General features: G+C 41.1%; 3 protein-coding genes and 1 long non-coding RNA gene across 13 annotated transcripts; 2 read left to right on the top strand and 2 right to left on the bottom strand.

Moving 5' to 3' along the window:
• Positions 1–1830: 1830 nt before the first annotated feature.
• LOC111833606 (uncharacterized) lies at positions 1831–9731 on the bottom strand. Of its 2 annotated transcripts, XR_011991697.1 has the most exons (4): positions 9657–9731; positions 6870–7280; positions 2685–6155; positions 1831–2088 (listed from the first exon to the last, which is right to left on the bottom strand). It is a non-coding gene; the product is annotated as an uncharacterized lncRNA (long non-coding RNA). The 2 variants fall into 2 exon arrangements; XR_002835800.2 differs by having other exon boundaries at positions 2685–7280.
• ap1m2 (adaptor related protein complex 1 subunit mu 2) lies at positions 2771–9140 on the top strand. The gene is made up of 12 exons (XM_023792068.2): positions 2771–2907; positions 4015–4171; positions 4529–4596; positions 5195–5325; positions 5516–5663; positions 5932–6058; positions 6908–7050; positions 7171–7242; positions 7372–7530; positions 7805–7930; positions 8555–8630; positions 8819–9140. The coding sequence occupies exons 1-12, from the start codon at positions 2866–2868 to the stop codon at positions 8836–8838; spliced, it is 1269 nt and encodes a 422-aa protein (XP_023647836.1). The 5' UTR covers positions 2771–2865; the 3' UTR covers positions 8839–9140.
• Positions 9732–9823: 92 nt separating the features above from the next.
• On the top strand, positions 9824–12471 carry cdkn2d (cyclin-dependent kinase inhibitor 2D (p19, inhibits CDK4)). The gene is made up of 3 exons (XM_023792069.2): positions 9824–10041; positions 10282–10445; positions 11438–12471. The coding sequence occupies exons 2-3, from the start codon at positions 10305–10307 to the stop codon at positions 11819–11821; spliced, it is 525 nt and encodes a 174-aa protein (XP_023647837.1). The 5' UTR covers positions 9824–10041; positions 10282–10304; the 3' UTR covers positions 11822–12471.
• A 5320-nt stretch (positions 12472–17791) lies between these two features.
• LOC111833587 (volume-regulated anion channel subunit LRRC8E) lies at positions 17792–23444 on the bottom strand. Of its 9 annotated transcripts, XM_023792030.2 has the most exons (5): positions 22962–23210; positions 22772–22809; positions 21801–21864; positions 21288–21457; positions 17792–20931 (listed from the first exon to the last, which is right to left on the bottom strand). In XM_023792030.2, exons 4-5 carry the CDS (start codon positions 21426–21428, stop codon positions 18652–18654), a joined length of 2421 nt encoding a protein of 806 aa, XP_023647798.2. In that variant the 5' UTR covers positions 21429–21457; positions 21801–21864; positions 22772–22809; positions 22962–23210; the 3' UTR covers positions 17792–18651. The 9 variants fall into 9 exon arrangements, with proteins under 9 accessions (XP_023647798.2, XP_072568168.1, XP_023647792.2 ...); XM_072712067.1 differs by having other exon boundaries at positions 22772–23210; XM_023792024.2 differs by lacking the exon at positions 21801–21864.
• Positions 23445–24757: the final 1313 nt, after the last annotated feature.

The following is a 24757-nucleotide window of genomic DNA, read 5'->3' as shown; positions in this document are numbered from 1 at the left end:
ATTAATGGGACACAATGTTAAAGAAATCATAAGGGGAAAAACACTTCATTTCAAAGACATACCCTGCAATGTTATGTCAGTTAGTCACTTTACCCTCAGATCCATTCAGCCACTCGAGGATGAAGGGCAAAACCTACAGCATATATGCTTGCAGATGTTTGCTCGTGAAATGCTTTGTATTGTTGGTGTCTAAGTCAAACAAATGTCCGAACACTGTGGTTTAAAGCCAGTGACAAAGCACCAAAGACTGTCAAAGACCCAATCAGGAGTGTGCAGTCCACTGATCCAGCAAAATAAACAATAAATCTGATTGTCGCCAGTCCTACAAATGCACATAATCCTGATAGCTGGTCTGTTTCCTCTGTCTGGAGGATGATATTTAGAAGAGAAGAAAATGCACAGAGTAATCTCGACTTTATCTGTTTCAGCCCCCCTAAACAAAACAAAACGACTGGTACACTAAGATGACTGGTATAGGGACTGGGACAGGTCTTTCTTTAAGCATCACAACACATCTTCAAATCACATCTCAGCCAATCAGTATGTAGGGAACAGGGAGAACGTGTACCGACCTCCCCAATATTTCAGCCCCCCCCCCCCTCATAAATAGACCTTTATACTTAAATTATTCATTTGTGTCCCCCCACACAAAACTCTCATCTACGCTGTTGCAGCTAGTTTAAAATCTCTATCGATGCTCCAACATCTTGCACCAAATTCACAGAAATTCAGGAGAAATGACTACTGGATTAAAAATGAACTGCCTATTGTATATAGAGAGAATGGAGCAGAAACACTTTCCTGTAATTATAAAGCCTCCCAAATACAGGCTTATATTACTTCTACATCAGAACAGACCCAAAACTTGTTTTCATGAACAGGTGGCATCTTATTATCGACCATGTCCAGCTCAGTGTTTCAAGAGGAAGTTCACAAAGATTATATATTACACTGCTGTACCACAGGTATCATAATTACCCCAATAAATTAGAAGGAACTTTGACAATGGAGCCAAAAATGCTTTTCCTGACCATACAGAAGGGCATCTTATTATAAACAAACTCCAGATCATAGGCTATTTGAAAGATAAGCATATATTTTGGCTATATATAGCCTATTTTCCTGCATTTTGCATATTTAAAATTTTCATACATCAACAGATATTTTAGATGTAAAGGTACCCACCTATCCATCTGTTTTGGAAATGGAAATATTAATGCAAAAACAGATGCTCTAATTTTTGATCAGCTGATCTGTTATTGCTCTAGGCTCAGTAAGGCATCAATTCAGCCAGTCAGCTGTATGTATACTGTCACACGTCTCAAAATGTGTGCACAGAATTTACTTGTGGGTTTCTTTATAGTCTAAAAGACGTACATCTGGAAATTAATACAAAACTTGCATGATGACTCGGAGTCACTTAGGCAAGCGTGAACCCGATGTGATGCTCTTTGGCTAGACTTCAGATCACTGCAACCCTGATTATTACTGAAACTTATGCTTCCATAATATTTGTTCATTAATCTTTAGTACTTTTGTTTAAACCTAGTCCCCAATATCACTAAAATGATATTGCAAAGTCATCACATAATCTCAGTGGATCACATGACACTGACTTTTCTAAACAGGAACGGTATAACACGGCACAGTTCACAGGCTCGTATGGTATCAGGTTCTCTTTCTTTGTAGGGTGTACACAAGTGCGGCCTACCATGCTAACGATAAAAGTCAATCAGTTACACTGATCAGCAAGAAAACAGCACCACCAAGTGGACATTATCGATCTAATGCGTGCAGAGGATATTCATAAAAAAAACCCGAAACATCCTTAAAAAAAATAGTATTCATTTTATTAACTGCAAATACATTTTGTGTTATTTTCCAGTATCAATTCCAGTAAAATGGACTGGCTCTAGTTAGCACCACAATTATTTAAGAGGGTCAACTATTATAAATTATAAATCCCGTATCAGCAGTTCGACTGGTGTCAAACAGACCAGCTGATTAAAAATCCCATTTTCAGCCGACAGAAGTTGTTTCATCAGGAGTTTCTGTCAAGGTTCGCTACCTCGGCCTGTTAACAAGCACCTGTGGATAAAATGACTCAGCTAATTTTTCCAACCATCTGAAAATGTATTTATATGCTAAATGCAAAATATTGACCACTGGGCTGTTTTAATTTGTGAGATGAATCGGCTGCTTATTGAACAACGTGTTTTGCGAGCAACACAAGAGAGCTGTATTTCACTCGGGTTAAACCAAATTCGAGGTCGAGGTATAGGCCTACGCGGTGAAAAAAATAAGGTACTTTAATACGAGGGTAAAAAAAAACTTCCACCAGTTACATTCGTCTTCATTTTGATTTTGATCATTTTAAGTTGGTTTTTATCCTTGAGTAGACCAAAAATATATTATTAAAGTAGCATACTATACTTCTTTTTGCTTTGTCACCCCTTCCCCAAAAGAGAGAGTCGAATTAAAGGTATCATTTGTAGGAGCAAGTTTTCTAGAAAATTATTTAATTTAGTTGAACGAAAACTCGAGTGTAAAAAGTGTTTTTGAAAGGAAATTAACAATATCTTTGCAGCCCGCAGCCCTTCACGTCGCTGATTTCAACGCCGCAAGCCGACGGCCGACGGCCGCCGCGCTCCCTCTTTTATACCGCAGGTGAGTCAATGATTCACCTGGAGCCTGATGACGTCAGCGCGCAGCCTGCATCTCCGGAAAGAGGAAACCCGGGATCCATGATCACCCCGTTCGGCCTCATTCTGCCCGATGGGAGCTCAGCTCTAGGTGTTAGCTGGACAGTCTTTAAATGGTAGAAGTGTGCGCGTAAGGATAAACCGGTTTTAATCCACGTCCACCATGTCTGCCTCGGCTGTCTTCATTCTGGATTTGAAAGGAAAGGTGAGATAAAAGTCACTTATGGTAGCACGAAGCATAATTAATAACTTGGCGTGACGAATTGCCCTACAAAAGTTTTTAAGAGTATATACAGGCAACATAAAAGTTATTGACTTGTAGTAATACTTTTAGTAAAGCAGCAGATCTTGCATGTATGAATGTTTGAGCCCTAAAGCATGCAAAAAAACATTTGTTCTGTCGCTGTCATTCGTCTCTTCCGGTATTAATCGCATGGACGAGCAGTGACGAATGTGTAACCTAGTTTTCTTTGCTTTTTAGGCTTTAAATTAAATACTTCCATGATACACAAATTGTGTCAACATTTAAGATTTGCAATAAGAAATATTTTAACATTTTTGATATATCTATGTAAAATTTCTGTTGATTTTATCCATTCTTATTAAACCGCAGGGATGGAGTTACCATAGAGCCTAAAAAGGGCTTTACCATTTTAATTTCAGACAGTGACCAATGAAATTAGTGAAATTGACTTAAAATGTTGTTGCTGTTAACAAGAGCTAAAATGACACCAACATTTCTGATGCTCACTGTTCGATCTGATGGTTTAGATAGAGTGGTACTGAATATTCCAGATTATTCCTACAGTCCAAAAACACAGAAGGTTAGGAGAAGTTGTTGTTAGTATGTGGTTGTGCAGTTTATTGGGTATGTCCTATATTGGGATACATGTTGCCTTGTGTTCCTGGAATACTCATACTTCATACTCGCCATGACCCTGTACAACAGTGTGTCCCTGCTTCCTCAGGGTCTGCCAGACAGTCCATGTTTTTGCTACTGGGAGCCGGGAGGGAGCAAAAACATGGACTGACTGAGAACCTCGTTGGGGAACACTGTTGTACAGAATAAGCAGTTTTGAAGATGGATGGATGGATAGTTTTTATATCTCTGGATTAGCCACAGTCTGAGCCTTCTCTTTCAAAATAGTACATAGATGACCTGTTTTACTGTAAAATGAAGTCCTTCCTTCAGAGTTTCTCAGCTTCTTTCTGAATAAAGCTTCCATTTCCATTTATTTAGAAAACTCCCATGCAGTGTAACCCCAAGTATATCGGGATAAACAGTGTTGAATACATATTGCTTGTGTTTTAGGTGCTGATATGTCGGAACTACAAGGGAGAGGTGGACATGGCGGAGATAGACCACTTCTTGCCCCTCCTCATGCAACAGGAAGAGGAGGGGCTACTCAGCCCTGTTATAGTGCATGGCACTGTTAACTTTCTATGGATCAAGCACAGCAACCTGTACTGTATCCTTCCCATGGTAGCGTTTGGTGATTCACCACATGCTTCTGGCAGATTACAAGCAATAAACTAATACTGGAATACTTAGTGTCTTTATTTATGGACAAAATATCAGATCCCCTACTAACCTTACTGTTTTCCCACAGTTGAAGAGTCAGCTTGATATGTGAAGAACTCAAAGTTCTTTGGACGGGCGTACAACAATTATTCCCCTCTAAGGAACAGACCCATAACTTGCCGGTCTTGTTCCTTAGCCCTTATGTTATTGCTTATCTTCCAGACTGCTGCTAGTTATGGACATACAATAATAGTTGTATTATATTCTCATGCCTTGAGTATGAGACCTTGACTTTACGACATAGTGGTGGTCATCACCAATAAGAACTCCAATGCAGCCTTAGTCTATACTTTCCTGTACAAACTAGTTGAGGTGAGTTGATATCACATTTTGTTTCTTTAAGCCGGTAGTGATAAAAGCCATAGGAGTCATTAAAACGTGTTAGATTCTAGGATTTAGAACAAATGATTTCCATAGAAAAGCAGTGTGCTTATTATCTTTTTGTGATGAAGCTTGAGCATTTTTCTGTTTAATGGAGGTGCCCTTAATGTATCTTGGAGTGCACTAGATATTCTGCAGTCCAGACCATGCTGCCGCGGGTTTTTATGGATGAATACTGCTGTTACTGATTAGACTTGGTCAGTCTTTTATAGATTTTATAGTAGTTCTCTGATTTGGTGTGTCAGCTTTTGAAATGTCTTGACAACTGCCAGATTAATAGTGAAACAGAAAAATATCCTGAAACTGTCTGAATCCATGAATCTGTCAGTGTTGTTCAACTTAAAGTGTATTTTCATATACAGATAACAGTGGAACATCATTTCCTGTAATTAAGTTTCTTGGACTCCGTGTCCCTTCAAGTTTGCACACTAAAATAGCACTTAACTGTAAAAAAAAATAGAATAGAATAAAATAAAGTAGCAAAATAGTAAATAGTAAAATTAGGTTGTTGTGTGTTTGCTTGCATTAGGTTTTCACAGAGTACTTCAAAGAGCTGGAGGAAGAGAGCATTCAGGACAATTTTGTGGTCGTGTATGAGCTGCTGGATGAGCTCATGGACTTCGGATTTCCTCAGACGACAGATAGCAAGATCCTACAAGAGTAAGCCGCACAATTGTGCCTGATTGCATGCTTATATGACACACATACTTACAAACCCATGGAGAGAAATACCGTGCTGGAAATGGCAGCTGATCCCAGCACACAGGCTTAATCGCATGGTTTGCACATTCCTGTAAGATGATCCTTCAGGCTTGTGAAAAAGGGTCATTAAAAAGTCTCTGGTTTTTAGGTATATTACTCAGGAGGGCACCAAACTGGAGGTGGCCAAGACCAAGGTTCCCACCACTGTCACCAATGCCGTGTCCTGGAGATCTGAGGGAATCAAGTACAAAAAGAACGAGGTCTTCATTGATGTCATCGAGTCTATCAATGTGTTGGTGAGTGACTTATTCTGGCAGTATTTTGATACTGTGGTGTCATGGTGCTGTGAATTCAACCAATAAATAATAAATATTTGTATTATTTGTGCTTAAAAGAATTGTGTATACAGACAAGACAGTGATGAAACAATTTGTCCGTTCGTTTGAATGTACAGTTATGTCCTATGATACAATGACACATTTAAAATTGGAGTTATTTGATATGCAGATTTCACACTGACACCATGTGCACATGTGACTGATGATGTCTCTGCGCTCCAATCAGGTGAACGCCAACGGAAATGTAATGAGCAGCGACATCGTGGGCAGCATCAAGCTGAAGACGATGCTCTCGGGGATGCCCGAGCTGCGGCTGGGCCTCAATGACCGTGCTCTCTTTGCTCTCACTGGTCGTAAGCATCACCGTGCCAGTTCCTCTGCTGTCCTCTAGATCAGTGCTCTGCAACCGGTGCGTCACAAGGCAGTGCTAAGCGTGCCACAGCACGTTGTCTCCAAAAGGGGAAAAAGCACAAGGTTTATATATTCAGTACTGCATACGTGTGACATTAGCGTAAGTGTGTACATAATCACTTCACTGCCATGCACGTGAGGTGAGGTAGGGTGGGGCTTAGCATCATTCGGCCAGTGATCACAGCTATTATTGGTTGCATTACTGCAGAGACTATTAAATTGTTTTTTTTTTTTCTTACGGGAATGTTCCTTTGTGTTAAAAACTATCCTTGAGTTTCCGACAAGGCTATTGCTTCCATTTTCTACAATGTATCTTTTCAACTCTAGTCTTAATGTAAAATGATAAGCAGTCAGACTTGAAGGACCTTAAACAAGATCCTCGAGTTGCTCTGTCGAATATCGAGCCGAATATAAAACTATTATGTTTGTTAAAACAAGCGCAGGTATTAATTATAGTTCAAAGTAAATATTAGTTAATATAAGTTATAAGTTAATAAATGTTTTTAGCTGTGATGTAAAATTTATCAAATAAAAAAACAATAAATAAATGTAATTTCTATGAAGCACTTAGTCATTTCTTTGTAATAATCTATATTTTTTGTATATTTTGCTTGTGGCATGCTGTGGAATTCTGGGAAGGGCTTAGGTGTTCCGAGGGTGAGGAAAGGTTGCGGAACACTGCTCTAGATTCTTCACGTCTCCCTGACCCCTACTCCCTCCTGTATACTGTAGCTGTTTTCCAGTGGTTCATACCATGAATTCTCACTGCCTCCGGCTTCGTATCTGTTCAGGGGACAAAGGGAAATCGGTGGCAATGGAGGACGTGAAGTTCCACCAGTGTGTGCGACTCTCCCGGTTCGATAGCGACCGCACCATCTCCTTCATCCCGCCGGATGGGGAGTCTGAGCTGATGTCCTACCGCATCAACACTCAGGTGAGGCAACTCCTCCTGTTCTCTGAACGTGCAGCCCCTCCGCGCTTCCTTGTGACCGACAGACCCCTGTAACTTGGAGCCATCGAGCTGACCCACGGCTGTGCTGCACATTTCCTCCAGGTGAAGCCGCTGATCTGGATCGAGTCGGTTATCGAAAGGTTCTCTCACAGTCGGGTGGAGATCATGGTCAAGGTAGGGGAGTTCTGCGGTCATCTTGATTGATACATTCGCTGTAAAGTAAATGAATGCTTTTGTTGAATCGTTTTATGTATTGAGCTCTACTTGGGAAGAAGATAATTGTTTTTTTCTTCTTGCTGGAAGGCTAAAGGGCATTTCAAAAAACAATCAGTGGCTAATAATGTGGAAGTCAAAGTACCTGTTCCAAGCGATGCTGACTCACCCAAGTTTAAAACGACTACTGGCCATGCCAAATATGTCCCCGAGAAGAACCTGGTTGTGTGGACCATTAAGTCATTCCCAGTAAGTCCTCAGGGCAGAATATAAGTGGGGAGTTTTTTGTTTAGGATGATCTATTGTGTCTTTTATTGGTCACTGAATGTGTGTCAGATTTCATCTCCATCTGCTCTCTGAATTTTTCACTATAAATGTTTTCAACATTTTTCAACATTTGACGAGTTTTACAGTTGAAATCTCAGTGCACGGACCTAAACCTAAACGCGGTTTGGATCTGCAGATGAGACAAATATCAGATGGTGAAACAAATGAACACATGCACCTGTCTGCTGCTTTCTAGGGGGGGAAGGAGTTTCTGATGAGAGCCCACTTTGGGCTCCCCAGTGTGGAAAATGATGAAGCGGAGGGCAGGCCACCAATCACTGTCAATTTTGAAATACCCTATTTCACTGTGTCTGGAATACAGGTATGTATAGTGTTACAGCTGGCTGGTTGGGAAGGTTATGCATAAAGGTCTTTTTTAAATGTTAGTAGCATACTGTTACTTGAGTATTAATTGTAAATGGTACCTATTTTTCAAACTATTTTCATTTTAATGGACAGGACAACATACTAATTGCCCCACCCCTGTCTCATAAATCTAAAATAAACACACTATTCAGTATGTCATTACTAACTTCTGCACTCTCAAAAAAAGGGTTAAAGTTTGTACCTTTGCTTGTCACTGGGGCTGTACCCATGTATTTGTACCTTTTAAGGTACAGAAATGGACTCAGAGGAACATCCCAGAGGTACAAACAGCATTAATGTACCATCAGTTGTACAGAAATGTTCCTCAGGGTCTATTTCTGTACCTTAAAAGGTACAATTACCTACAGCTAAGGGTACAATTGACAGACGCCTGAGGGTACATCCCCAGTGACAAGCAGAGGTACAAATTTTTACTTTTCTGGGAATGTGCACCTAAAGCTTCAATACCTTTAATGGAAATACTGTCTTAAAAAGCCTAGTTAACAAGATATATTATTTGAGAGAAAAAAACATATTTCAAATTATGAAGCAGGGGGAATTAATCATGACTTATTCTCAGGTGCGGTACATGAAGATCATTGAGAAGAGCGGCTATCAGGCTCTGCCTTGGGTCAGATATATCACTCAGAGTGGAGGTATGGTGGAACTTTGCTTTGCATGTGTTTGCATAGATGTCAACAGAAAAATGCTCAGTGTCATGTAACCTAGGGGCAGACCCTGTGATATGAGTACAATGTATAAGAAAAGCAAATGCATGCGATTATGTAAAACCTTACTTTGGTAGACTTCTAATTCTCTTCATCTGCTTTCTTATTTTATTTAGATTATCAGTTGCGAACCTAGACCAGTGAACCACTCACTTGTCCATCTGATGTTTGAAAGACAATAGTAATCCTCTATCCTGAACACCATCTTACATGCTAAATGACCGAGAATTTCACAGAAGGGAAGAGTTGACATTTTGATTTTCTCTCCAAATATCTATATTTGAATTTAAAATATGTAAATAAAAATTAAATAAATATGAATCACCAAAGAGGTATTTTAATGATATTGTTTTCCTGATTTGGATTTTTTGTGTGGAGATATTAAATTATGTGGGTATTAATAAAAAATGTTTCAAAACCCTGAGAAATGCGCTTAAATCTCTTGGGTGTCCGTGTTTTTATTGATGTTGATTCAAATCTTTCGGAAATTCAGGTGCATGGTGAAAAAAACTGACTTTAGTGCGGAAAACTATAAGCATTAAGTCTTAAGGCATGCTTCACGGATGTGGATTGCGTGGTTTCTCACTAACATTGGTTTCGGAAGTGCAAAATCTTAAATTATGTTAGGGTAGCTACTGGTTGGGAGCGCGGTAGAACCAACCATGACAGTCTCTCACACAAAACTGTATTCTGGTATTACGCCTCTGCATTAATGTGTATATTAAAGGAAGTTGTACCCAAGCATAAACCACAATTTCACATTTCTGGGAAGCAACTAATATCAGAGGAACTCCAAGAATGCAACCATTTTGTTAGCCTAATTCATACAATAAGATAAATATCTTTAGTCCGTTGTATTTTAGCCGTGTGGTATTGTGAAATTACACCGTGAGTGGTAATGTAAACTTGTCTTATTACTATAAAATGTACTTATCTTTAGTAAACTTCACCGACCATGAATGAATTTCTCTGAATTTCTCGAGTACGTCCTCGAAGAGCCCGCCTTCAACTTCATGATTTTTATTGGCTAAAGATCGAGTTACCACGGTGATACTGTAGCAACGGGATATAACCTCACCCTTTTTACCATATATGGTGTCTTTGGTTACTCGCGACGGGCGATGATTGGGGGAGAGGTTACGACCGTGTTTTTAGAAAGACTACTGGATGAAATACTACTTTGGATGTCAGCGCGCAAATTAAAGTACTCGCCTTGGTTTTTAAAAACAAGATATTTTGTGGTGATTTGTTTGAAAATTTTATTTTGAGTGTAAAAAGAGTAGAACACAGAGGAAGGCAAGTAACAGGTGAACGCCCAGTGAAGCGGACACAGTACTAGGTAGGTCGCGAATGACGTTAGCCAGTTAGTTAGCTATAGCTAGTTGATTTCTCCGCTTGATTATTTAATACAGCTGACTATACGTAAAAAATAATAAACTGTTACTTCTAAGCAGATCTGATTTAAACAGATGTCTTTGCTTACAGTTACCAGCTACTTCGTTGTATTATTTTGAAGAAATGATAAAATACCGTATATTTGCTGCGAATTTGAATAAATCGAAAAATATATATTTTATAGAAAGGGTAGAAAAGTTCCCGACGATGGTTCTAAGTGAACAAAATGCCGGCAATGATCTGACTGCGGCCGCCGCGAGGGGACACCTGTCCGAAGTACGGAGATTGCTGGAGGAACATCGCATACATCCAGACACTGTCAATGAGTTTGACAAGACCGCCCTACAGGTAAAGACCAAGGCAAATCATTTACAACTGTGGAGGAAAACCACTTCCTTCTATAACTGATACAATACCGCCCTCAAGTTTTGTACCAACTACTTTGAGAGCGCGAGTGCATTTTTAAGTGAGGCAGTGCAGTTTAGGCTGTAATCTAAACCATTTCCATCCTGTGTTTGTATAGGCCTGCATATGCAGGCTGTAGTTGAAATGACTTGATTCTTTTCAGCTGAAAATCTCCATTCCTTTTCAGAAGTTCAGCTATTTTGTTACAGTGTTACGCTTTATCGGACAAAGCTGACGGTTTCTTCAGTTTCAGAAGTATCAGATTAACTTGCTCCAGTAGCAATGTGTTGCTACGAAACCGTAAAGCGGTCGTGATTAATATAGATTTAAAATTGCAATCGCAAATGTCAGACTCTTAAATGCTTCGTTAAAGTTTACCAAATTTGCACATTCTACAATGTTTCGACCAATTTCGCCTTTTCGTGACTCGCGGGTCGTTACAACGAAGCCCCTGTTTCCACAATGATTTGTCTGGGATGAATTTGAATCGAGGTGTGTTTAAAATCCCGCCCTGTAAATCAGCAAGGAGGACTTCCGCCAATAGTGTGGGCCCACTAAATTAAAAGTATTACATTAGATTAGATTAGATTAATTGAGCTAGTTACGAAATTTAACGAATACATAAAATGGCTGAGGTGCCCCTAAAGAGAGGTTTGGGAACCGAAACAGAGTTTTAGTCATCCAACAAGATATCAATAACTTTTTGGAGAACAGACGAGATTTTTGTTCATTTTTATTGTTACCGTTAATTTGCATATGTTGTGATGTTAAATTGCTTTTTTTCTGAGCAAATATACATGTACTACCAAGATAAATAGCCATAAACATTTTCTTTGACTGCCTAAGACATCTGCACAGTAAAATACATAAACGCATCGGTTTAATCAAGCCAAATATAGCATCACTCCAAATGGAACGTTATCCTTCTCTTCTAGGTAATGATGATGGGCAACACGAGTATCGCCTGCCTTCTGCTTGAACACGGAGCAAATGCCAATGTCCAGGACCGCCATGGGGTGACACCGGCTCACGACGCGGCCCGAAGCGGCTTCGTGGACACGCTCCGCGTGCTGGTGGAGTTCGGTGCGTCTGTCAACGTGGCCGACTCTTCCGGGGCACTGCCCATTCACGTGGCCGTGCGCGAGGGCCACGACGACGTGGTGGAATTCCTGGCCCCGCGGTCTAACCTGAGCCACTGCGACACGACAGGGCACCGCGCGCTAGACTTGGCGCGGGCCACGTGCTCCACCGGTGTGGTGAAGTTGCTGGAGCGTCATATGGAGTCTGCCCTGGCTGTTCGGTCTAGCCATAGCCAATAGCCTTCTTATTGAGATTTTTAATACAGCCGAATCCCTAGATAAAATACTAATGCATTTATCATATACATGGGTTTTGTTGACATTTTCACATTTGTAGTTAGACATGTGCCGAATATGAGTGTAGAAGAAAACATTTTTGCACAAATCACACCACCGCTAATGCTGAATGTAATATCGTTATGAAATATGAGACATCTTGTCTCGGCAATTCAGTTTGCAGTACGCATTTGTAAATGAAACGCCTATTTATCAGCTTACCAAATGAAAAAGATTAATGTATTGAACTTCTATCCCATTTCACACTAATGTATGTTGTCATTAACATTGTTTTATTAGCTCAGGTCTGATACTTTCTGCAACGATTTTAAATGTGTAGTGTATTCTAAAGCCATATACTGGAATTCGTTCAAGTTTTGCACTGAACATATTTTCCCACTTGTTTATCGATTGTACATAATCTTTACAGAATTTACGTCTATTTATTGTAAGGTTTGCGAATCATTGTATATAACGTTTAATGTAGATAATTTTAAAAGTTATAGAATATCATTTCAAAATGTAAAGAATCCCAGTGTATACACCTTTTTAAATATTCTTAAGATTGGATAAAATATTTGATCAAAATATACTATGATTGATTATCCTTGCTATCCTGCAGTGTCCTGTTCTGTGTATTTAAATTATTTAGATAAATAGTTTGTATTATAGTTAATTAATATTATTATTTCTTTAATTGGTTTCAGTAACAGGTCCTTACAACATTGCCGGTTGTCAAGATCGTTTCTTGGGTTCCCTAGTTAGCGGTAATTTGAAATCAGTCAGCATACCGCCAAAATGATGTTTATATTTGTCGCCAAATCCTGACGTTTCTGTGCAGTTGTTTCGAGTTTCCGCCAAAAAGGTGATATGAGCGGGTTTGACAAGATAAAATGCAATATAGGTTCTCGTTATACGTTTTTTTTTTCATGAATTGCGAATATGAAAATTTGTATATATTTCTTTAAATATTTCGGTGTCCCTCCCTTCCTCCATATAGGATTTTTTTTTAAAAAGTTTAACTTGTGGTCTATTGTGCAATCTATTGTACTAGTACACTAGGGCGTAGGGCGCAGGTTTGCTTTCTTCCTGTTCCTCAGTTGCAAAACTATTTGAAGGCGGAAAAAGGGGAATCTAGCGAGCACGACGAATGACAATACCAAATGCTAACGTAGGATTTGCATATATGCGCTACTTGTACTAGTACGTCATGCATAGCTGTCATCTGAAGAAAATATAAAAGGAATATATTTCTGTACGCGACGGAAAAAAAGATAATTTGCCTTAATTTCGTTCCGTAGAGGTGGCTTTTCCTCTTCCTTTCTAGGGTTCTGGATGTTTACTCGGCAATGTGGTAAACCCTGATGACGCAAACGAAGACCTACAACCGCAGTCAAAAAACACAAACACAGTGGAGTTATATAAAACGGACATTAATGTCGTCAGTGTATATTCAGCGCTTTAATGAAGTCAAACTTTGGCAGCAAAAAAAAAAACAATAATCGACTTTCCAAAACCAATTCTTAACGCTCAACCCACTGGTGTAATTTTCCTTTTTGACCACAAGAGGACACTCACATCGCGTGGTTGCGATATTCAGTCGTTAGGAATAACAAAAGGAAGAAACGAGCACAAATCACTGTTTTCTCTACAGTCGTTCTTTCTGGGGTGACAATAGGGCAAGGTATGATGTGGGATCCGTGCCACACCAGCCACGAGCTCTCCTCACTCCTGGACTCTGATAGGATATTTTGTAGGACCCAAACACTGACTACCTGCAGATAGAACAGTTTCTTGCCCCAAGCCATTCGCGTCATCATCTTTTAAAATGAGCCATTTTACTATCACTTGCACCTGGACTTTATGTGAATACTAAAGTCTGAAGTGTTGTTTAGTTGTACAATTGCGTCTATATAAACGTCTATTTGTATTTTTGCTGTTGTACTGTTGTGTTGCTGAACGAGTAAAGATTCCAATGCACTTGGCAAATGAATATTCTGCATCTAGTAAGATTATTTTCTTATTTCCTATGCATTTCCTTATTGTTGGCGAGGCCATGAGTTAGAGGATTTTAGAAGGATTTTTCGGTATACATTAGTTAGTTGGCTGATTTAAAGGAATTGCTGTGCCCTGAAATTCTTTTAAATGCCATTAATTTGGTTGGAATTTTATCTAATTTATGGCTATTGTTTTTAGAAACTGACGTTTCATAGTTTCATAGTTCTCAGTTAAAGTGAGCAGGCACGTCTTTGCATGTACTGTGCGCTGTCATTCAGAATAATCTGTCGCTGGTCTGTACAGAAGATCTATTGTACGGCTGGATGCTGAAGTGAGCTGTAGCAGACAATCAATGGTGGACTTTGTTTAAGTGCAACGCAACAGTTTATGCAGTACCACGCACAATGACTGTTTTATTTTGCTTCGGATTTTTTCTCACCTGTCACGCCCCGCATCAGTGCATGAGGCTGCCGGGGAAATGGGTCATTTAAATGCAGGATGGACTTCGCAATCCAGGAAGGAGGAGGTCGTGTTGCAACAAGGATTTTTAACCTACGACATTAACACTGTAGTGCATCTTAGATTGGTCGGCTAATAGTTTTACAGCGTTGACGCAAAGGGGGGAGGGAGGGGGAGGGGGAGGGGGGGGCACAAATATCCAGACAATTCGGAAGAGTCACACCACAGAATCTTCTTTCTTCACTTACCTTTTTAAACTGTCTGTTCTAGTTCAGCTTTCACCCCTGTCATGACAGAGTATTCATCTCTAACGCTAGTTTCTGACTGAATTCTCATATTTTATCACCTTGGCGGTTTTTACAGATCTGATTGCAAGGGTAAAATGACTTTGCTTTCGTTAATACGTAATTTTTTTATTTATTTTTTTTATTTACGAGCGAATTATTTGTCACAGTTCCTAACCATTTAATAATAAACAATTAGGGAGGAATTTCGTTAATATTTTGCTGAGTACCAAAAAAAATTATACTCTGGAAACATTTCAGTAACACTATTTACGGGGGGACAAATACGCACAAGGGCATAGGTTTGGTTTCAGCATTTTTAGGGTCCAACTCCCGATCCCCTTATTCCTATAAGCACACACGATTGTCATGGACCCGGACGGCTCGGACACGAGAACGTGGCATAGTGCACACTGAAAAAGGGCGGTTGACCCACTGGCGGCCCCAAGAAAAAAAGGGGTTTATTAAATAAAGCAGAAAACTTTACAAACACAATGAAACCAAAAGGACCACGAGGGTCAAAAACTAAAAGGGGATTAACAAAGACTAAATAACAAAACCTAAATACACATCTAATACTGGGACTCTCTGACATAACAGCCATCAAACACAATCAATACAAACCAACAACAACAATGAACCACTGAGGAACTAAACAGAAGCAGGAACTAAAATACTAAGGGGTAACGAGACTAACACAGGACAGGTGAGACTAATTAACAAAGACCAGGGAAACAGGGCACAGGTGAAACTAATAACTAACCAAGGACACAGGGAAACAGAAACCAACACTAGGGAATTAAATAGGTAAAGACACAAGCAGGGGCACAAGGAACAAAACCAAAACTAACTACAAAATCAGACACAAGAACTAAAGAAACTCAAACGAAACACTAGGGAGCAAAATACAAAGACAGAGAAGACAGGATTCAAACACAGGACAGAAGGGTACACAGACAACCACATGCTCAACACATTGAGCCACATGACCAGACAGGTAACAGGGGAGAACAAAGACTAACATGAAGGACGGGATGACCAGCGACACCTGCTGGTCAAACGGGGAAGGGACACAGAGTGAGACAACAGCAGGGGCTGACCCTGACACACGATACTCCCATCAGTACTGGTAGGGACATGGCTGTTACCGTCCATACCCAAATATATGCCCTTAGTTACTAAAGTACATGCAAATCATGAACTAATATACTTCCTGCATGATTCATTAATGTTGAAAGAACATGTGATCGGTATGTAAGTAACACTTACAGTTACTGCTTATTGCATTGAGTATACTACTACATTAGTAATGTAGTAACCCCCCCAAGTAAAGTGTTAACCGCAATTTTTTTCCTGAAAAAGCACACGTGTTGAATGTTTTATTAACTTTTAACTGTTAATAGATGTGACATGTAGATAAATGTAGTCAGTTTGAACCATGAACAGAATGTGCAAAGTATTTGGTTGCAGTTTTATGTAAAACCTAAACCCAGAAGATGGCGCTCATTTCTCTGGGAGTGTATAGGCGTTGTAAATGACTCGCTAGGACATTGGCGACATTGAGATATGGGGTTACCTAAACCATTGTTGTGCTTACAAAAGCTCAGCCTCAGAGAGGAATACAAAAATGTCTTAGAATTTTGCCTGAGGTTTTATTTTTGCCAAAATAAAAATTTGCAGTTGTGAATGACCTCAGACCACTTGAATGACTGCAAACCTGTAATTTTCTCTGCTTTTTAGAAGCATTTCTCTTTGTGGAAAGGGGTATTGATGTGGCATTGATGTGGTATTGTGGAAATACCCACCATTTATTACAGCCTTTACAAATAGTCCACTTTCAGTTGGGCCCTGGTTGGTCACAAGCAGAGACAAAATTCTTCTGGGAATGACCTCTGTGGTTGCCAGAACAGGTAACATCATGGAATGGAGGATACATTCTGCAGCTTAAACCATATTCATGTAAATTCATGACTTGCAGGTGATAGATAAGTGGGGAGAGCAGAACTGAGCGACCTCAGTGGGTTTCTACTTATACAATCACAATGAAGAAAGCATTCCAGACAAACAGCACATTAATGTCTTCCCCCATCATCTCTATAAGGCTACTTACCCAGTTAATTAAAGTGGAATGAGTACTTCATACTTAAATTTGTGTTTTTACTGATATGGCATATCTTCTACTGACACACTATTTTAAAAAAAGCTTTAAATTGGACTTGCGGATTTACAGAAAGGATGAATATAATAAATTTTTTTACAAGCTCCCTGTAAATATACTAACTGTTGGCATCAGTATATACATATAGCTGCTGGTAGTTTATTGTACTGGACTTTATGCATTTCTGTATGCAAGTCAGTAATTGCCATTAAGATTAACCAACTGGACATTTTTTTGCAAACACTTCATTTCCAAGCAGTATCTCCTCAATATATACATTAGTTTTTATAGTGTAGCTGGATAAATACTGTTGGGAAATAAACACTATGAAACACTATGGATTATTCTAACACACTAAACGTTAAATTATATTCCTTCAGCAATTACCATGATGACTAAAGCAAATTGCATTTCCAAAGCCAACGGCTGTATCGATGGGAAATATCATACACAACCATGAGCTCTTCAGGTTACCCTTGGCTACGTAACTTATAATTTACATTAAAAAACACTATAGTAAATAAGGTTTGTAGCTTAATGAGTCATTCAGATTCGGAGCCACTACAATATAGAAAAATGTCTATAGTGTAGAAAAAATATACGAAAAGATCTGATGTCTGGATCATTCCTTAAGGTTAAAACTAAAAACAAAGATCTATGAGGGAGGTAGAGAGGGGAGGGGGTTGTATGGTGCAGGCTTGTGCTCTGGGTAGCTTTTAATGAATGCCGGCACACGCACGCCGAACACAATCAGAATTCTAACTGGAATTCCCCCATCATGCTGCCCACTTCTGGAATTCTCCTCCGGGCAGCGACTGCTAACCTTGGGCAGAGGTCATTTCCACAAGAATTTAGGCTAGTGTTTGGTGTTTTTCAGGGGGAGGAATGTCGTGGGACGGAATGTCTCAGCCCCCGCAGAGGATCCTGCAGCAGAGAAGCCAGTCAGAACACGGCTCCACATGTTCGCTCAGCCGCTGTCACATTAGGATTCGCTGCTCTCTGCCCGGAGGAGACAAACTTGTTACAAAGTCCATGTGAGTGGTAACGTTTTATCTTACAGTATATGCTCTCACAAAGACCGGCAAAACCTGAAAAGCAATGCCTGAAAAACAGAATGTGGAGACATTTTTAACAGCTAATAGTGTCAATGGTTTCCACATCACTTTTTTTCTGTTTTGAGTTTGGATGGTAAGAGGGTGCTTGCTAATTCAAGTCAAGTTAAGCACTATTTGCAGATTTATCCAAGCCATCGATATACATTCAAGATCATTAACCTTTAAAGTTTTGAGCTCGACACAATCTAGTTAAACTGGTACAATTACGGTTCATTGACTATATAAAAAATATCCACAAGATCCAATGGTCTGAACACATGCCAAAATGCTTAGTAATTTATCCTGTCATGGTCATTGCAGTAGAGAGGTTTGGAACCTCCATGGTCAAGCAAGAATTCAGTTCTCCAGTCCTTTATGGCAAAAACTCAATCTTCAACCAAAAAAACCAGTTTCCCTGAAGTGTTTTGGATATTGCCTTGCGTTTGACAGAAAACCGCCAAACTCACAACAAATCCAATTCAGGTGAAAAGGGCACAGCAGCATAGTTTATTTAAATACACCTCACATGCAGGCCTCACTGACAAAATACGCCCTTGTCAGACAACAAATACTCAACGTGCCAGTTTTTCAGTACAGCAGGTTGTTGGCATATTGTGTCTCTACACATGTAAAAAAAAAAAAAAGAGAAAAATATCATTGAAAGAGGTTCCCAAACTGCTGCCTACACAAATATTAAGAGGTAAGTTTATAGAACCTGATAAATATACATACAATTGCAGGGCCAACAGACAAAATGTCTTCCTGCTTTTTCGATATAAAATCTTTTTGGAAGTTTTTGTTTTAAGTGTCACTCATCCGATTCCTGATGTCAGAGGGCAACAGGTCGAGGAGTCTGTCCTCTACCACCAAGCCACTGAGCTTCAGCAGAGAGCAGGCCCCTACTTCGCGGGGCAGGAACTGAAGCCGATTCCCTTGGAGTTCCAGGTGCACCAGCTGGCTCAGGCCGGACACAAGAGGAGAAAGGGAGGCCAGGCTATTGTCTGCCAGGACGAGGCTTTTCAGGTGCTTGCAAGAGAAGAGCTCATCTGGAAGTGAGCCCAGTGAGTTGGAGGCAAGGGAGAGGTGTTGGAGGCACTGCAGAATGCCTACCTCTGGGGGAAGGGAAGACAACTGGTTATGGGAGAGGTTCAGATGGCGCAGTGTGGTGCAGTAGAAAAGCCCTGTTGGGAGGCTGCGAATCCTGTTCCAGCTGAGATTGAGTGACTCAAGGGAGACAAGCTTATCGATGTGCTCAGGGATGTACAGGATGGCATTGTGCCACAGCCGGAGGGTGACCAGGTTCCGGCAGTGCTGCAGGCTGAGGATCTCTTCAATCGTCATCAACTTATTCTCCCGCAGGTCCAGCTGCTGTAGATTAGTCAGGCCAAGGACGGTTCTGGGGATGCGTTCCAGGTCACAGCCCACCAGCTCTAGGGAGGTCAGGTCAGTCAGTTTTGTGAGGCTGTGGAAAGCACGCAATGGACTGCCCTCATTGTGAATGGTGAGTTTCTGTAGCCACCAAATATTGCCCACACTCAATGGGATTTTGGAGAGCTGGCTGCGGAGGGCCAGAATCCGCAGGTTTCTGAGCTTACTCAAGTCTTCGAGGGAGGTGCTTTGGGTCAGGGGTCCTGCGAGGTGCAGTTCCTCCAGGTCTAGAAGTGTATATACCCAAGGAGGGATCTGTTCTGGGCTTTTGAAAGTGAGCCGCAGTACTTTGAGGTGCTCTCGAAGGTGGTTCTGCGCCGTCGGCTGCAACTTGACTGGGCAATGAAGCAGACTGAGCTCCTGGAGGAACATGAGCTGGAAGATACTGTCTGGGATGGTGATGTCATTCATCAGCTCCAGTTTGAGGGACTCCACGTCTGGGACCTCAAAGACAGTATCCGGCAGTCCTGGGAGAGCCAGCAAGTGCAGCTCCAGCCTTTTGCTGGCATTTACAGAGAGGCACCTCCGAAGTTTGCCCACAGTCCACTCGTGATTAAGGTTGACTTGCCGCAGCCGACTCTCGCTGACTTGAGAGAGGAACATGCAGAACCGCTTGGAGTACAAGGGGTCGTACTGGTCACAGAGGTGCAGCAGAAAGGCAAAGTCATTTTTGACATCAGGAATATCACTGATGCTAGTCTCCATACGTACATTTTCAAAGGAATATTCTTTGAGTGGCCGATGGAAGAGCCAGTAAAGGGTATAGATGCACAACAGGCCGTACACCCCAACAAAGCAGATATAGCAATAGGCCAGCTTGGAAAAAAGGTGGGCTTTGACATAGTTGCAGCAGTAGATGTTAAAACCAGTCACCTCTTTGGGAACTGAGCATTTTACCACAATCTGAATACTGGGTACCAGGAAGGCACTGTATACAGTGATGACGACAAACTTTAACATTTTAATGAAGGTCTGAAGCACGTACATCCGGTACAACAAGTCAGCTTCCTCTATATGTGCACGGAGCTTCTTCACTATTTCAAACAGAGCTTTAGCTTGCTCCCCTTCTTTCTTGTCCAAGAGAGATAAAGGTGACTTTTGTTGAGGAGCCATTTTCTCTTGGTTGGATTTAAGAGAGGCCGGTTTAAGCAGGTGAACATTCTCACCATCATCAATCAGGCTCTCTTTTCTATCAGATTCTGACATTATATTCCTCTTCCACATGACTAAGCTCTCCTCGCCCCCCTCCTCATACACCTCACTGATTGTCCGCGTAGTCCAGGGGGAATTGAAGCACTTTCCCAGGATGGTGACAAATAGCTCAATCTTGGAAGAGGTCCCGGGAAACTTGAACCAGAAGCTACTGGCAATCATAAACAGCATAGTCTGGACTACCACCAGGTAGGGAAAATATTTACCATACCAGTGCACAGCTGTCTCGTAGCAGTAATTGTTAACAAAGATATACTGGTGAATGTCCAGGTGATTTTTTCGGCCAAACATTTCACGTGATGTAAAGTTATGACCCTTGGCGTCAGTGTCCTTCCAAACGGCGTTCATTTCAGAACGTTCTGCCGGCTGCCTACATTCAACTTCTTCAGGGGATTCAGAAGACGGGCGGCTCGGGAGGCAGAAGATCTTGTCCTGGGTTAGCTATGTTGAGGAGACAAGAGGTCCACCAGATTTAGAATATTAGTTATCATTTCGGTGCACTCTAAAGGCTGCAGACTAGCACGTTTAAGGATAACCATGTGATTTCATCTTGTCCAGGCTTATGTATAATTAAAATGGGAGTATTCCAGCTTTGAGGTAGTAATCTATACTGCAACCAGGAAAAAGCCACTGACACACAAAACAAATATCACAGGTATAATGTGTGACTCAAACTCCAAATAAAAGCATGACTAATACGACCACCACCCCCCACCCCTCAAACACACACACACACACACACACACACACACTCTCTCTTACTTTCCGGGTATGGTTTAGTTCCGCACAACGCATACCTGAACGGTGCAACCAAAAACACCCATCATGAGCATGGCGACGCACAGATATTCTGTGAGCACATCCCACCAAGGCTTCAGAGCACGGAACTGGGGGTTATGGTCTGTGGCCAGCTTCTGAAAGTCCGTTACTGGGATCATCCTGGACACTGGAACAGTGGGCAAGAAAGCTGGGAGCAGAATAAGACGCCACAGAGTATTTACAAAACCAACAGAAATGAAAACTATAAATCAAACCTGTCTAAAAATTCTAAGAAGGCTTTGCAATCAACAGAACTCAGTTTATGTCAAGACTCGATCATTTACAGCATGCTATCTGTAAAACATACATAGAAATAAGGGTGAGTTCTGAGAGAGCTGGATGAGAGAAAAACAAAATACTGCTGAGTAGGAGGTAATCACTTCCTTTTTGTGTCAGCGCTGAGAAAGAGTTGGAAAGTAGAGGAATGGAAAAAGCCCTTGAGTGAGTAAGCGTGCTTGGTCACCCTAAAAATTACGAAAGGGGACAGATACCCTCATTTAGATGAAATATGTAGTTACGTTCCGTGGCCTGAACTGGACACGAATTACCTAGAGCCTAAAAAATAAAATTACGTTTATTTGTTTATATGGCAATATTATAGCACGACTGTTGCAAATGTAACTTCAGTTGGATAAAACATTACATATCTCATATCATCAAGTATTCCATTTCCCTATAGCCCGTATGTAAACCCCAATCGAATACGTCTCCCTCATCTGTTGATTACATGTAGGAATTTCGCTGTACTTAGAACAAAACCAATTAAAACGATCACACTGAACCAGATACACGAGTACCACTGAACATTTCGCGGAAAATAAGCTTTGTCCGAAACAGTAAATGCACATTTCACATTTTATTCATATTGTTAGAACCGGGTAAACTGAATGAATAAATACGGAAATTCATATGAAGGTTCTGGAACCACTGTAACTGAAGATCGTGCACCCTTGCTGGCCCGATGGCTTTGTATTTATGATTGGAGGCATTAAAGGCGTGAAACTGAAAATGAAAACAAGACGACGTTCAAGGCTTACAGTAACAAACTTCTCAAGAACTAAAAGTAAAGGGAACAACACCTCAAAACGTTCACCTTGGACGCAGTGTTTTACGCGACACTTTCCCCCCCCTGTGGCGCCTAATAAAACAGTAACCGGCACGAAGTCAAGCTATTTATGACCCTAATCCAGCTGGATAACTTAGTCAGATCGGACTGGGCAGTAAGTAGGTGAACCCAGACGGTCCATTCATCTCCAGCCAAGGATCATGGTATAAACTAACTAATTAGCTTATAGCCTAACAGCCTTCCTTAGTATGGATATCTCCTATAGATATAGCCTATCTTTCTTTCATTATAAACTTCTCAACGCGACTGTATGGTAAACTGAAAGTAATGGTTACTTGTAAAGTTAATATGGCCTATTTTGAACTTAATGAAGAACGTTAAAATGTTCAAGTTTACCTGCAATGGTGCGACCACAGTACCGGCCCAGATTCCTCCTAAACGTAACCGGAGACGCGATTCATTACAATGGCAGAGTAACAGGGTGAAGCCTTGCTGATCGTGGGCTGCGTGATCCTCCTTCCCCGATTTACAATCCAACTTTACAGTTTATAGGTTTTGTTGCGGCCGCACTTGCGGAGACACTTACCGCCGCGACACACCCTCACCCCCCGAGCGCGTGCAGCTGCGCAGAAGGCTGCAAACGCGGGGAATGACTGCGTGCACGAGGAGCTGTTAACTTGGTGAAGCTCGCGCTTGGTTTCGGATAACACCAGCGTCAAATGTGATTATTTATCCGTCGTTATCCGGTGTTCTGTAGTCTTCTGTCCTAGCCGTCAACGGACACGTGAAAATCACCCGGGAAGCTGGCGACCAGCTGTTTCTATACAACCTTAACGTAACTTACCCTGAGATGTACCTGCATGTAGGGAAGTGCCGGGGATCGCGCAACACTCACCTGTATCTAGTTACAATGTCACTTTTGGTTACGTTACGGTATTTTGCTAGCAAATTCATCAGGGTTGCGTTATATTTCCGGATTGTAACGGTAACAGGTTTCAACATCGAATCTGAAAAACTTCAATGTTCGGGAAAAAAAATGCTTTTGCAAGTTTACCAAAATGAGTTACTAAAATTAAAAAAATAGTAAATGCATAATAATTACTCGTGTTTGCATATTGGACAAAATCGGCCTAATTGTCTGATTATCAATATTAAAGGTTTATAAAATAGTGTGTGTGTGTATATATATGTGTATATACACTCACCTAAAGGATTATTAGGAACACCATACTAATACGGTGTTTGACCCACTTTCGCCTTCAGAACTGCCTTAATTCTACGTGGCATTGATTCAACAAGGTGCTGAAAGCATTCTTTAGAAATGTTGGCCCATATTGATAGGATAGCATCTTGCAGTTGATGGAGATTTGTGGGATGCACATCCAGGGCACGAAGCTCCCATTCCACCACATCCCAAAGATGCTCTATTGGGTTGAGATCTGGTGACTGTGGGGGCCATTTTAGTACAGTGAACTCATTGTCATGTTCAAGAAACCAATTTGAAATGATTCGAGCTTTGTGACATGGTGCATTATCCTGCTGGAAGTAGCCATCAGAGGATGGTCATAAAGGGATGGACATGGTCAGAAACAATGCTCAGATAGGCCGTGGCATTTAAACGATGCCCAATTGGCACTAAGGGGCCTAAAGTGTGCCAAGAAAACATCCCCCACACCATTACACCACCACCACCAGCCTGCAGTGGTAACAAGACATGATGGATCCATGTTCTCATTCTGTTTACACCAAGTTCTGACTCTACCATTTGAATGTCTCAACAGAAATCAAGACTCATCAGACCAGGCAACATTTTTCCAGTCTTCAACTGTCCAATTTTGGTGAGCTCGTGCAAATTGTAGCCTCTTCTTCCTATTTGTAGTGGAGATGAGTGGTACCCGGTGGGGTCTTCTGCTGTTGTAGCCCTTCCGCCTCAAGGTTGTGCGTGTTGTGGCTTCACAAATGCTTTGCTGCATACCTCGGTTGTAACGAGTGGTTATTTCAGTCAAAGTTGCTCTTCTATCAGCTTGAATCAGTCGGCCCATTCTCCACTGACCTCTAGCATCAACAAGGCATTTTCGCCCACAGGACTGCCGCATGCTGGATGTTTTTCCCTTTGCACACCATTCTTTGTAAACCCTAGAAATGGTTGTGCGTGAAAATCCCAGTAACTGAGCAGATTGTGAAATACTCAGACCAGCCCGTCTGGCACCAACAACCATGCTACGCTCAAAATTGCTTAAATCACCTTTCTTTCCCATTCTGACATTCAGTTTGGAGTTCAGGAGATTGTCTTGACCAGGACCACACCCCTAAATGCATTGAAGCAACTGCCATGTGATTGGTTGATTAGATAATTGCATTAATGAGAAATTGAACAGGTGT

Source organism: Paramormyrops kingsleyae, chromosome 5, assembly GCF_048594095.1.
Source record: "Paramormyrops kingsleyae isolate MSU_618 chromosome 5, PKINGS_0.4, whole genome shotgun sequence".
NCBI classification, from domain to species: domain Eukaryota; kingdom Metazoa; phylum Chordata; class Actinopteri; order Osteoglossiformes; family Mormyridae; genus Paramormyrops; species Paramormyrops kingsleyae.
This window is presented reverse-complemented; position numbering and strand designations above follow the sequence as displayed.